Here is a 13,708-nt window from a genome sequence, read left to right as displayed (position 1 = left end):
CCATACATGACTATCATGACAGATGAAAATGTAAGATTCACTTGAAAAGCATTTGTAAACAGTGGAGGAAAAATTTGAGTTTTTCTATTTATTTTGTTTTCTGTGTGTGTGCACGCACACGCGTGCATGTGTGTGTGTCTGTGTTTAAGTATATTATGTATATTGAGCAATTTGTATCCTAATTTATGATGGTGCAAGTGTGTGTGTCTCTATTGCATGTGTAACTGTTGCATTCTTACTGTATAAGATAATACAAGAAAAGTACAACAAATATATTTTGTAAAGTAAGTCAGTTGTAAGAAGTCACCGCCAATGCAAGGCAAAAAAATTGGAACCCGACAGACTTAGCATTAGACACAACTTACATCACCCACAAAGCTGCCAAACAGACTGAGGCTGAGGATTGAAAAAATCACTTTGGTCATCCTTGGAGTCAGAGGGATGGCTATGAAAGTTTCTACTCAGAGTGAGAATCAAAATGCCCAAGGGTACAGAAAAAGCTCATGAACTTATTTAAGATGTGGGTGGGTGCCATTGCGGGAAAGGGGGAAAAAAATTATGCTGATCGTGGAAAAAGAGCTTGAGATTATAAAGTAATGCTTCACCTATGTAAAGGCCAATGACCACAGTGATGCACCACACTGGGACACCAGAGTACCCTTGGATTGAGGACCCAACTTCTCTTCCCACAAACAAAAATAGAGTGGCGGCCACTTTCCTGAAAATGGAAAGCAGCTGAGAAGAGAGCTGGACTGACAGACCGCCTATGCAGCTCTGGCACATGAAATGGTTGAGAGGGGAGCAGCAAAGAAACTCACAAAAGACATGTTGGATAACTGGAAGGACCTGTTTGATATGTGAGCCATCTGGTAGCACCAAACCCTGATTCTGTAATAACACCAGTCCGCCTAGAATGGAACAGCATGAAGTATGAAGGACTTTCTACTAAAGGGCCAGATGTCCTCAAACAAATCCAGGTAGTTCTCCTCAGGTTTAGAAGAGGAGTGCGTGCAACTCTGGGGGTAATTCGGAAAATGTAAAACTCTGTGTGGCTAGAAGATCAAGAGATGCACCTTTAGAAATTCCCCTGGAGAAACACTAAGGAGGAAGACATTGGCAAGCATGCTATCACCAGAGTCAACACTGGTGATCAACCAGCACAGCTCAGATGGCTATGCAAGAAACAGCAAGATTACCACCATTCACTCACCTGGAAGAGGAGTGCCAAATCCTTGAGGAGGATAGCTACGTGGACAATATCCTGAAAACTAACAATTACCAAGGAATGGTGGACATTGGGCCATCTGTGAGCGTCTGTTGCCCTAGTATTTGCAGTGTGTCCCACATCTTTCGCTCTAGTCAGATCTTGTTTTAGCCATTGAGTTCTTTTAAGAAATGGTTTGTAATCATTTGTGTTATTGTTCACTAGCACACTGTAAATATGCTTTGTTCTATTAACATTGTGTTGTTAATGTTCTGACTGGCATAAATTTATGTTGGTCTTCCCATTTCCCTTTTATAAATGACAAATACAGAAAACATCTCCTGCCAGTATGGAGACTCATTTCTTCTCATGCAGGCAGAGAACATGTGCTAGTTGGCTGTAATCTTTGCATTGTGTTGAAGTGCAACTTTTTTGCCAAGACACAGGCAACATGGTGCAGTGTAAAAGTCTATCTTCGTCACCACTAGTTCTTTGATGTTGGTTTGGTGTGTCTGGGTCTCAAGATAACAATTCACTTCACTGACTTAAAATTTTATCACTCATTAGTAATCACTGTCAATTAATCATTATGACAACAACAAATAATAGTGTTTTACAGATCCATTTGTTGGAGGTGGAAGGTCGCTGTCTGTGTACTAGACATATGCTTTTAATATTATGGCCTTTTATCACATCTCGATGTAATTAATAATTTTTCCAGATCATTACATTTTTGCCAACAATTTAGATGAAATGCAAATTTGCCCGGTAAAAGTAAATGGAATTGCGGAAGCCTCCAAAATGAAATGTCATCCACACACAAACCACCCCTTTATAAACAAACCACCCTACAGAGGCTCCCCACTCTCTTCTCGTGGCATTATGAATCTGAATGACTCTTACACACATGCATACATACAAATACACACAGACAGTATTGATAAATGCCACGCTGGTGGTGCCATTTGATGGGCTTTCAAGTGGAGTATCGACCACAATATTTTAATATGGTCTTTTAGTAGGTCCGTGCTGCATTCAGACATGCTACCATGTTATTGATCTGAAGTGAGTGCATGTGTGTGTCTACTCAGCTGTATCCAAGAATAAATGAGGCATTATACACCGAATAGAGAAGAGATTGAACGGGCACTAGCCTCTCTAAAACCCTCATCATAAGCCTTAAAGACATTATGAAGAAGGATTTGTATACACTAAATGTTCCTATTCACAGCTGTTTTTTTGGTTATGTGTTACTTGAAACATCAAATTGTTAGTCAATAAAAATATCAGTGATATCAGCACATCAAGCAGACATCAAACAGATATTTTCAAATTCATCATGAGTTGTAACAGCTCTTTTAAGAATGAAATCTTTAAGTTTAGGGTGGCAGTATGTAGATATACACTAGTTTAGTTTTTTATTTGGCAAACCTTACCTTGCCCTGCTTGGCGATGGTCTGAATTAGGAAGTCTGTTCTGACATTGTCCACATTGGGGACCAAGATGGAGCTGTACTCTGGGGTAAATTCAGATGGATAAACATACTCTTCCACTCTGGTGCTCCAGTGGACCCACTGACCTTGGAGGAAAAAAAATGTGCATAGATTAAAATATACACCCTGGTGTATGCATAAGAAAGAAATATGACAGTGACACTTCTATATTTCACTGTACGGTTTGATGAATGTACGAACGTACATCTGCTTCAAAATCAAGTGCAACATGAGGCATAATGCCTCTGCTTGTCAGCGAGCAGCTTTGATATTCCCAGACATCTAATCTACAAGTGATAACATCTGTTTATCAAGGCATGCATACCATCTGCTGTGACATAGTAGTCAAACATGGTGCCGTCACTGTTGAGAGGAATGTCTGGCAAGTTTAGACAGATATTATCATTTTCTCTGAGCCAGACTTCCATCTTCTTCCGGTCATCCAGTTCAAGTAAGGCTCCAGTGCTCCACATTAGGGCAAAGACATACAGCCGCTCCAGGTGCTCTCTGGATAACTCACCACACTGCTCCTGTTGAGTAACAACTACTTTAGATCAAGGACTTTGTTTAAACAACCACATTTAAAAGAGGAGGGGAGCACATCAGAAGTAAAACAATATACATACATAAGAGTTTTCTTTTTTTTAATGTCTTAAGAAACTAACAATGATGGGTTCCAACCTCTAGAGCATGTAACAAAGTGCATAAAATATCCAAAAAGACACAATAGGATTAACCTCTTAATTAAAATATTCAGTGAGTGCTGTCTGAGTGCAGTCAGCCCCATGGATGGGAATTCAGAACGTTTGTGCACTTACCTTTGGTGGTATGAGTCCCTGCAGCATGTTGATGCACTGCATGATGACAAAGGCCTCAAGCATGTCCATTTTGAACTCTAGTGACTGCACACTGAAGCGGTAGATCTCAGAAAAGGAGGAAGAGAAGAGTTCCCTCAGCACCTCTGCTTCCTGGGGGGAGCGTTTCTTCAACCAGCCCTGAGAAGAACAACCACAACATCATAGCTCAGATTAAAGGAATTACACTAGTCTCACACAATGCAGTGTGTATGTGCTGATAACAAAACTATAGCCTTGTGATGTGAATTTTTAGATGCAGCACAAATACCAAGTCCTCTGAACCAACCAACTCATATTTGTTTTTTTATTATTTTTTTTTAGTTTTGATACATGTGAAAACACATCATGTCAATGTTGTCAATCTCCTAATGATGTGAAGCCTTATTAAACACACAAAAAATGGACAACAATATGACAAATGTTGCTGTATTCTTTGTACAACCTCCAGTCACGCCAGGGTGCAACAGAGCACACTTTAAGAAACACTAATCTAGTTATTACTTTACAGGTGCATACTGTAATAATGCAAACCATAGGCGCCACAATTTCTTTGTAGGGAAACAAAAATATTTGAAATAAGTTGATCAATTAGTCGACTTACCTCCAGTATCGGGCTCCAGTTGAGCACAGAGGAGCTCATAAACACCATGCCATTGCGTGATACAGTCGCTGGAGAGGCGTTGTCTATGTTGTGTGGCTCAAAAACCACTTTACAGTTGGGAGCCATGGGAATACGGTCTCCATTTGCCAGTGTGAGAGTTCTATTGTCGTCCAAAACTGAGTTCAGATTCTCAATCCAGATGGCATCGACTGGTCCATCCAGGACTATCCAGATGTGCTCTCCTAAGAGGACATGAATATGACATGATAATTGACCTCGAGCTTTCAACCACAATTTGCTAGTCCGCAGGCTGAAAAGGCCTCTGAATATGCATTTAGTGATCAGAAAAGGTGGCAACACAATTCTTACTAAAATAAATGAGTGTAGGTGAATTGCTGTGTTTGCTCACTAAGGACTTAAAAATACCACCTAGCTCATATGGTCTGGTTCTACCTCTTTGATGTTTTTAGAATAGAAATTAAAGTCTACTTTCTCTTCTGAAGAAAGGAATGAACCAAAATAAACATACAAAATACAACAGATATGATGATGATAATAGAAAAACTCGACAACACAAACAAGACTGTCTATTGTATCTATTGTATCTATTGGATCTATTGTCTATTTTGGCTGAAACAGAGTTCTCCGCACATCATCCAGTGGCATGTGTCCAAATTAGGTGCTTCTCAGCTTGAGGACAGAGACCTTTCAAGGGAAAAATTATACAGTATAATTGCTGGTCAATAATGAATGTGGGGCATGCTCCTGTGAAATAAGCATGCTCAATTGGTCGGATGCAGACGTTTTACATTGTTCTGTGATCACGGACCTAAATTCCCTGGCCTTATACCAAAGAAATCAGTATGGAGTCAAAATAATTTATTACTTACACGGCAGCTTTCATGCACATGAGATATCAGCTGCATTTCTACACAGACGTCTTTAAAATAGATCACACTTGAGATTCTTTTGCTGCAGCTGTTGAGTCACAATGCGTCAACCTGTTTTCACACAGCATTTCTTCGCTCAATCTTGTCCACATTGCCTACTTTTCTACAGTAAATTGGTGTCTGCTCAATTTAACAAGCTGCAAAAGTGAACTATATGAGCACATAGTGGCTGTACAATTAGCAAACACATAAATACATCCTGCTCAAGGATTTGCATAACAGCATGGGAACATACACTGAGTACATCAGATGCATATTTTGACACATAAAAGCAAACACACATAATGTATATTCATACCAACGCGCACATACATTTTTAATGAAGTGTGTAGGATTAGGGCTGAGCCGAGAGATAAAACAGCTGTTGGTACTGCTTTGAACTATGGTTGCAAGGATGTCCTGAGATATTTAAACTTACTTCTACAACTTAATAACATTCTGGTTTCCCCAAAGTTCCCAGAGAAAAAAAAAAGTAGATTACCATGAGCACTAATTATTTAAGGAATCATTAACTTGGCATGGATATCTCTCTTCCTCTTATACTAACTTAGCAGAGAAAATGCTGTTATGTAATCATGCTCCCTTATTAGCCAATTAAACAGCTGTTCCTATGGACCACACCTGTGGTATCTGAAGATAATGAGGTCAGTCCTAAAACATGCCTAATGAACAGAAAAGCCTTTTTCAATATTAAGTTTTAGCCAATGAAATGAAAATGCTCAAACGAGTATAAAGAGGAAATATTCTCTAGTTTATGCAACTATCTGCAGGCGTCAGAACTCTCTGAAACAAATGCTGATTTATAATCTGAATTCTATATTTTTTTGTCAATGTAAGCTTAGTTCACTGGTATGAAACCAAAGTTAAGTAAAAATCTGACCTTTCTTTGCTCTCAGCGTTTTCCTCCAAAGTGTAGAGAAGATGCCATCAGTCCAGTCGTTTGTGGCCACATCCAATCGACCAAACATCTGAGGTGCTGTGATGGCTTTCGGGTTCATGCGCATCTCTTTGTGAGGCTGACCACATTCTGAGAGAAGAAACATGTTGACAGAAACATTTACCCTTACATTTGTATATCTATCACATTTAATTTCTTAAAAAGAAAAATATGCACACAAAAAACAACACCTTGCACCATTATTTGTGGGGTGTCTAAAGTTAAAAGGAGGTGTCAGTCACTGTCTCTCACGCACTGACCGAAGTGTTTCAACAGGAGCCAATTTCTCACAAGTTTGTGTTGTCTTTCCCAAAACATTTGTTACAAAAACATGCACAGAATCCTACCTGTCATAGCTCTCATCAGCGTGTGAATACAAGTTGTCTTTCCTGCCCCACTGGGCCCCAGGGCCATCATACCATGTCGGACCCTCTGAGTCTCAAACAGCTGGATGACCTTTAGCTTCCAGGGAGGGTGACTGATCAGACCTCCTTCCTCAACCTAAAGGAGCACAATTACAGCATACACATCTTTAGTTCTAGTATATTTACCATAAACAACATGTAAGTGTAAACATACTCTGCCATGTTCTGGATGACACTGTTAGGAGTGTGATGTTTTGTACTGACAGATTTACCTACAGGTCCACATCCATTTAAAGACGCATTCAGAGATATTATGTGTCACACATAACTGCAGGGATGAAGGCACATAATACACCACACACGAGAATGCTTTAATTTAAAGGCATAACATTTTACTTTCTATTTTCTTTGCACTATGTTTGTCACAGTAACTTAGGTTAGGTCCTTGACAAATGGTAAATGACAACATTTGTATCCCTTTGGGTGCTATATCTCGAGGCGTTTTAGAGCGACATGAAAAATACAGCGGTCTCACAGCCCATTACTATTATGGAAGATTTTACTCAGTCTCCTTATTTTCTCTCTCTCACTGTTTCCTTTCCTCTCTGTCCTTTCCTTACTCTCTCCTACTGTATTCCTCTCTCCAGTGCTAACAGATAAACTCATTCTTCGCTCTCTCCCCTACCTGTAAGTCGATGGCAGCCTCTAGTTCAGGGTAGCCTGCTTTATCAAGCTGGATGCCTGGGAAGAGGTCCTCGATCAAGCTGAGGAAGAGCGGCTCATCCTCATCGATCTAACAAGCATAGGTAACCATAGACACAGCAAAAACGTACAAAAACAAACAGAATTATTCATTTTAAATCTGTCTATTATATTCTTATCAGTCTGTTGTGATGCTTTAGTGTAATTTTGTATGTAGTTCATTCAATCTTTTTTATTTTTTTATTTAATAAATTGAGTTTATTCTTTTTTAATCAATTTTTCCGCAGATGAAAAATGTATCCCAAAAAAATCTCAATTGTTCTATCTTCAATTTCATTGTGCAATTTCAAATTTAACTTGCCAGTGCTCTATTGTATGCTATTCTATGCTTGACTGACCAGCTTAGATAAATTCATGTCCCTGAGGACCCTCATGACGATGGTGGACTCTGTGTCATTGGGGTTGGCTCGCTTGGCTGCTCCCAGTGTTCGCAGCACTGACAGGATGTTCCGCAGGCCAAAGTCATAGTGAACCTGCACAATCACAAACAGCAATTTAGGTTCACAGTCATTCATCATGATACTTTTGCAAGCAGCTGTGTAAAACCACCTTTAAAGGGTAACACCACCTAAAATTTCCAGTATAGTATTTCTATGGCCTCAGAGAGTTAAATTAATATTTGCGAACATGAGCTACTTTTTCTCATAAAGCCAGAAACGAAAACACTAAGTCTCAGACTTGTGTTTTCATAGGGTACAAAGTCTGGATATGCTCTCAGTGTCACCTAGAACATATTTCACCAATTGTTGTAGATGGAACAGTTCTAGCTCAAGTTTTCCAATATTTTATATTCTTTTTACTTATGTTATTGATCTTACCAGTTCTACCAACATTTTGTTTTATATTTGTGTACAAGTAACATTGCTTTGCAATTTTCACTACCATTATTTTGTTGTTGTTGTTGTTGTGTATATTTTAATGTTATTTTTCCATGTGCCATTTATTTTAATTTATACAGCACAAAGTTCTGTCATATGGCTGTAGTTCCCCTTTAATCTGTTCTACAGTTTTAAGCAGGGTAAAATTTTCTAAAAATGAATAAATGGAGCACTTATGGATAAAAGTACGACCTGCTCACATCGGTCCACATAAAGTATTTAATCATAATGCCAGACTATTTCCTCTTAGACCTTCATCAACTAAGTAGTTTTTCAGAGGAGAATTACACTGTGTATTGATCCTTAGGTTTTGTATAAGTTGTATTCTTGGGACCTGCTGTGTTCCAGGAACTATAATTGTGAACTGAATTACCCATGAGTACCTGCACAGAACAAAAGCTTTGCTTTATCTTCTAACTTGTATTGGACGTAAGTGGTCAGATCTGCTTTTATTCATTCTTTAATGTTTTTGGCATTCTTGCATCTTTGCATTGCTTGTGAACTAAATGAACTTTAAATATTGAGTAGAAATATGGGCAGGGTGATAAGAAGTAAGCAAAACCTAAAGTCTGACAACAAATGAGGAGAATCTTAAGTTTATATTTTTTAATGATTTGAAAAAAGAAGAGAAACTGCCACATTTTGTCACACATTACCTGATACCTCATCCTTTGTTTTACCTGTTTTGAGAGTTGCTCCTCACACAGCTTGTAAAGAGTGAAGAACTTGCGGGCCAGCTCCATGTTGTCTATAAACCCACAACTGGCCAGTTTTACCCTAATGATGATCTGACGGTCAGGAACCATCATGGCCACAGAGCGAAAGTTTATTTTCAGATTCTCAGGAAGCTCCTGGCGACCTGCATAACCTGGGTTCTGATAATACAGGAAAAGAAACAGGAGATGAGGAGTTTAGAAGGGGTAACAACAGTTACAAACTTAAATTATTCTTACGAGGAAATGTAGCACTGCATATTCATTACATAAAACATTTAGATCTTATTATTGATTATATATTCAAATAATACCGCAAAAGAGAACACAAGGACAACTAGCCTAGACTGATTTACAAAAGTGAATTAGTTCACAAATGTGAAATAGTCTGGAACCTCTCACTTCATTTTAAACTTTCAGGGGGCATTATCACTTGGCACAGAAAAAATGCCTCTGGAGGCATTTGGATAGACTTGCAACCAATCGAAGCAACAAAACTTGATGAGTACTAAGTGGTGAATCATGCAAGTTGAGGCATTGCTGAGTGTTTTCAAGCAAAATACAGTGTGGTTACAAAATTCTTCAAATTACAGCTTAACGGGACACTAAAATGTGTTTCTGAAAACATTTGATCAGCTCTGTCTAGTTTGACAGTTTGATCTAAGTTTAATGAGCCTGGTGCGTTACACTGGAAGGAGCAGATTGGAGGCAATTACAGCCAATCAGAGCAGAGAAATGTGTGCTATAAGACTTTTCAAATCTGGATCCTCTGTCAATCATTTTATCAACCCTGCCCCATATTAGATTAACAGCTGGTTGGAAATCTGTCTGAATGTAATGTGGACCAGACGCATCTGTCAGAGCAAATGAAACATAAACTCACAGAATCACCTGGTTCCTGGGCTTGTGGCCAACATGAGAGATGCAAACAGTAAGTTGATGGATAGATTTACAAGTAAGCAGGTGTATGTAATTTGTTCAATTAAATAACAAACCTTAGCACCTGCAGAGTTTATATTCAACCATGATGGCTATACACAAAAAAATGCACAAGAATTTAAGTTAATGCTGGAACATCTTAAAGTACTTAACAAGCACTATCAGCTAGTTAAATCCCTTTGGCCACAGCTCAGGTCCCCCTCTCCACAGAGCCTGCCTTTGATCACTGTCTCTCAACACGTGTCCACATACACAGAGGAAAAGCAGGAGAGAGAATAATCTCTGACCTCTCTTTCCACATGGGACAATTATTCCACTGTTCTTGGTTTAATGACTTGCCTTGAGGTAGCAACTGTGCCAAGGGGATAAAGTGATCTATAGCTATTACTGTATGAAGAGTATGATAATGAGCACTGCTAAAATTATTAATAAACAGCAGACCCTGGTGTTTGATATTGTTCAAACTGACTTGTAAAATAAGATGTGGTCTAGGTCGATTTTATTTAACTACACTCATTAAATCGTATAACACTGTATTATCTGGGACTGATTGCATGCTCTATAAAAAACAAGACTAGGGGTTTTTTTTTATGTCAGAATTTAATGTGCTGTAAATCCAGCAGCTACAGTTACACATTCAATGCAATGTCCAAGTAGCTCTGTGTTTAAAGGTGCTTCAGCCAGTTTCTGTCTTACCTGTAATTCCCTACAGCAAACAACCTAACACTGCAAAGCATTAAATTATGGCTGATGCTGAGTTTAGTAATGATCAACTCAGTAAGCTGATTTTCTTCATTTTTTTAAAAAATCTGAATGCCATGAGAATTTATTGTATCTAACAAAAATAAATGCTCAGGAAGACTATATGAGTACAGCATGATTAACGGTTTCTATCTAAATTTTGAAATAGTAGCACTGTCGTGTCACTGACCATGGTAAGGAAGATGCCAAACTCCGGGCTCATATCCACATTGTCTCCATCAGTAAAGACAAAGTTTTTGCGACGTTCCTTCTTGCAGGTGAGAACTATCGCAATTTGTTGGGCCGCCACTGACAAAACAGGGAGGTCAATGCGGTTGAACTCGTCAAAACAGCCCCATGAACCAGACTGAGCTAGACCTGGAAATCAAACATGCAATTTTATGGTCATTCTGTTGCAACTGAATTAAATGTACAACTCAAAAATATTATATGTGTCCAATTGCCAACTGTCTCATCACTCATCCCAAACTTTTCAACTATCACCGATTTGTCTCGTACCTTTGAATATTCTTCCCAAACCTCTGAAGTCCATCTGGTCAGAACAGTTGAAGACCACAACATACTTTCCCAGACAGCGTCCCATGTCTTTTGTGGTCTCTGTCTTACCTAATAACAAAAGGCAGATTTGTCACAGCCTGAAATGAAGTGCAACAATTTTTATGCAAACAGAAAACCAAACAACTTCTCTAAGTAATACAAAAGTGGTTCCCAACATTTTTGGCTTGTGATCTCTTAAAATAAAGCAGTGTCAACTTGTGACCTTTCTTCACAGGCTTCCTACACTATGTCTGATTTGTAATGATTGTGTAATGAGGCAATACTTTTACTTCTTTCCATTCTTTGTTCTCCAATTAACTATTTCAAAACCTTGACATTTAATGTGGGACCACTTGGCAAGGTCTCAGCCTCCAGGTTAGGCTTATTTCTTTTCTTGGTGATGTCATTTTCTTAATACTATATCACTAAAGTTTACCACTGCCAAATGACATGCTGTATATGCGAGACCCTACTGTTCAGTCTCATCAGCTTTCAACTAGTATACTGTTGCTGTCCTGTCCGTACTCCTGCAGGCCTGAAGTCGGATAAAAATCAGTATTTCATAGACACGTTGTTCCTCAAGGAAATACATTCAGGCATCAGTCTCACCTGTTCCCGCAGGACCAGCAGGGGCTCCACCCATACTCATACCAAGAGCCTGGGCTAGAGTGATGTAACACCTGACCAAACACAAACAGTTAAATTTCATAGGTTAAGAATTCACTTCCTCACTAAGCAGTTTTCATTTCCCTTCACATTGAATTCATCACACAATAAAACTAATCTGATATGATTCTCCACTGGTAGGTGGGAGGTCAGACACAGAGAGAGAATTCTGCCCCTGAAGCTGGTGGGGATTTAGTATCTTGCTCAAGGACACTTCAGAGAGCATGACTGACGCTGGGACCCGGCCCAGGCCCTCAGGCTAAACACTGTTCTCCCTTTACACTGCATGACTGGCCTTTTAGTCAAAAATCATAGTAATACTGCACTTGCAACAAATGTTGTGTCCTTCAGAGAATGCAGAAAAAGTCAAATCAATGCTGTGATTTTTTCCCTTTAAAAGGGGAATCTTTTTTAATCACCATTGTCACTTTAACCTTTACTTATTTTGTCTTTCATATTCTCTGTCCTACATCCTCTCTGGCGCTGCATCCGATTTGTTGGAGCGAAGACAGTAAATGGCCAAAGAGGAGGAATCAGATAGTGTTTCAGGCAGGGAAAGAAAGCAGTGAGAAAATCCAGACTGCTTGGGTGCCTTCAGCCATAAGGTCAGTATGCCACTTCTTTGGAGAGCTGCTGTCTATTCTCATCTTTTCTTCTTGTCTCACCTCTTTCGGTCTCACCTCATATGTCCCTCTCTGTGTCTGATATTCTGACGCTGGGATTCTGCCTACCTCCCACTGTCTGATTCTCTGGTCTCAATCTGTCACTCATATTTTCAGTGACAGAGGTGATGATGTAGGAGTGCCCACTCCTCCTCACTAATTTCTTCTCTTCCCACTTCCACTGCTCTCTCTGTCTTCTCCTTAAGTCCAGTCATTACTCAGCCATACTAAACTGTGGTCCATTAAATATGAATTGATGATATGGTGAACATTCCTACTACATCATAGATAAACATGACAAGTGTTGTTGTGGGCATTTCAGATGACCAAAGTAAAAAGCCCAACAGAAGCAGGTTTGTGCTCTGCCTTTGTTGTTCCTGGCAGATCCACGTTAAGAGAAAGTAATGAAAATAAGTCTTTCGGACAGTCTCTTCTTGCACGCACCCTTGATGTAGTAGTCTTATTAAGAATAAGTAATTCACACTCTAATATCTCCCCATAACAGGCCAATCTGTAAAAGGGGCATAATTGTTTAGGTTGTATGTTTTGGACAGTGTTCATAGCCCCATCCACTGTTTCTTCTGGAGACCCATCTTGGGCTTTAGAAGACAATCTGACAAGTACTTTGTTTGAAACACTTTAAAATGTTAAAACTTGATGCTTGTGTCTTTATCATATGACAACAAATGCTGGTCAGTTAAAAAAAATAGAAGATTACTTTTGGGGCAATTTTTGCCTTTACTGATTGGACAGCTGAAAAGAGACAGGAAAGTCGGATAAGAGGACATGCAGCAAAGGGCTCTGGGTTGGAAATGAATCTAGGCCTCTGCAAAGAACTGAGTCCTTATAGGGCGCACACTCCATACCAAGGAAGCTGGAGGGCTCACGTGGTGGAGTACTTAGCTTAAAATGTATTGTAACCATTTTAATTGTGCAAGTGTGTTTGTGATCTGTGTTCACGGATGGCACTCTACCTGTCAGTCAGCGGTGTAATGACCAGCCTTTCAGTGCAGCCCAAGAATTCATTCTGGTAGACAAAGCCCACATCTGTGATGTTGATGATCATCTTGTCCGAGTCCTCATTGAAGTAGAAACGGCACTGCTTCAGCCACTCAAAGTCATTTGGGCTTTTGACATGAAGCCGGCACTGGAGGGAGAAAGGGTATGAAATACAGAGGCGAAACAGAGAGAAGACAATAGACGATTGATGGAGAGACGGAGAAGATACAAAATAAAGACACAAAATAAAAGGATGAAGGGAGATAAAATGGTAAGTGAAAAATATGAAATGGAAGGGTTCCATTTAGGAGGCGATGTGGGATGAGAGATGAAAGCAGGAAGAAAGAAGGAAGGAGGGGTAGGGCAGGATGTACAATGGGGCA

General features: G+C 39.5%; 1 protein-coding gene across 1 annotated transcript in view; it reads right to left on the bottom strand.

Moving 5' to 3' along the window:
• dnah5 (dynein, axonemal, heavy chain 5) overlaps nt 1-13,708 on the bottom strand; it is a 118,197-nt gene that overhangs the window by 66,479 nt on the left and 38,010 nt on the right. The window contains exons 39-51 of the mRNA XM_088084040.1: nt 13,301-13,473; nt 11,608-11,678; nt 10,960-11,067; nt 10,631-10,818; nt 8,728-8,922; nt 7,508-7,642; nt 7,093-7,200; nt 6,390-6,543; nt 5,986-6,132; nt 4,156-4,397; nt 3,516-3,692; nt 3,023-3,227; nt 2,641-2,783 (exon numbers count right to left, since the gene is read on the bottom strand). Of these exons, the coding sequence (XP_087940166.1) occupies nt 2,641-2,783; nt 3,023-3,227; nt 3,516-3,692; nt 4,156-4,397; nt 5,986-6,132; nt 6,390-6,543; nt 7,093-7,200; nt 7,508-7,642; nt 8,728-8,922; nt 10,631-10,818; nt 10,960-11,067; nt 11,608-11,678; nt 13,301-13,473 (2,046 nt within the window). The remainder of the gene's footprint in view (nt 1-2,640; nt 2,784-3,022; nt 3,228-3,515; nt 3,693-4,155; nt 4,398-5,985; nt 6,133-6,389; nt 6,544-7,092; nt 7,201-7,507; nt 7,643-8,727; nt 8,923-10,630; nt 10,819-10,959; nt 11,068-11,607; nt 11,679-13,300; nt 13,474-13,708) is intronic.

This window comes from Plectropomus leopardus, chromosome 11 (genome assembly GCF_026936395.1).
Source record: "Plectropomus leopardus strain MGB_pleo_1.0 chromosome 11, ASM2693639v1, whole genome shotgun sequence".
Classification (NCBI taxonomy): Eukaryota; Metazoa; Chordata; class Actinopteri; order Perciformes; family Serranidae; genus Plectropomus; species Plectropomus leopardus.
Note: the sequence above shows the minus strand (reverse complement) of the source record. Positions and strands in the feature narration are given on the sequence as shown.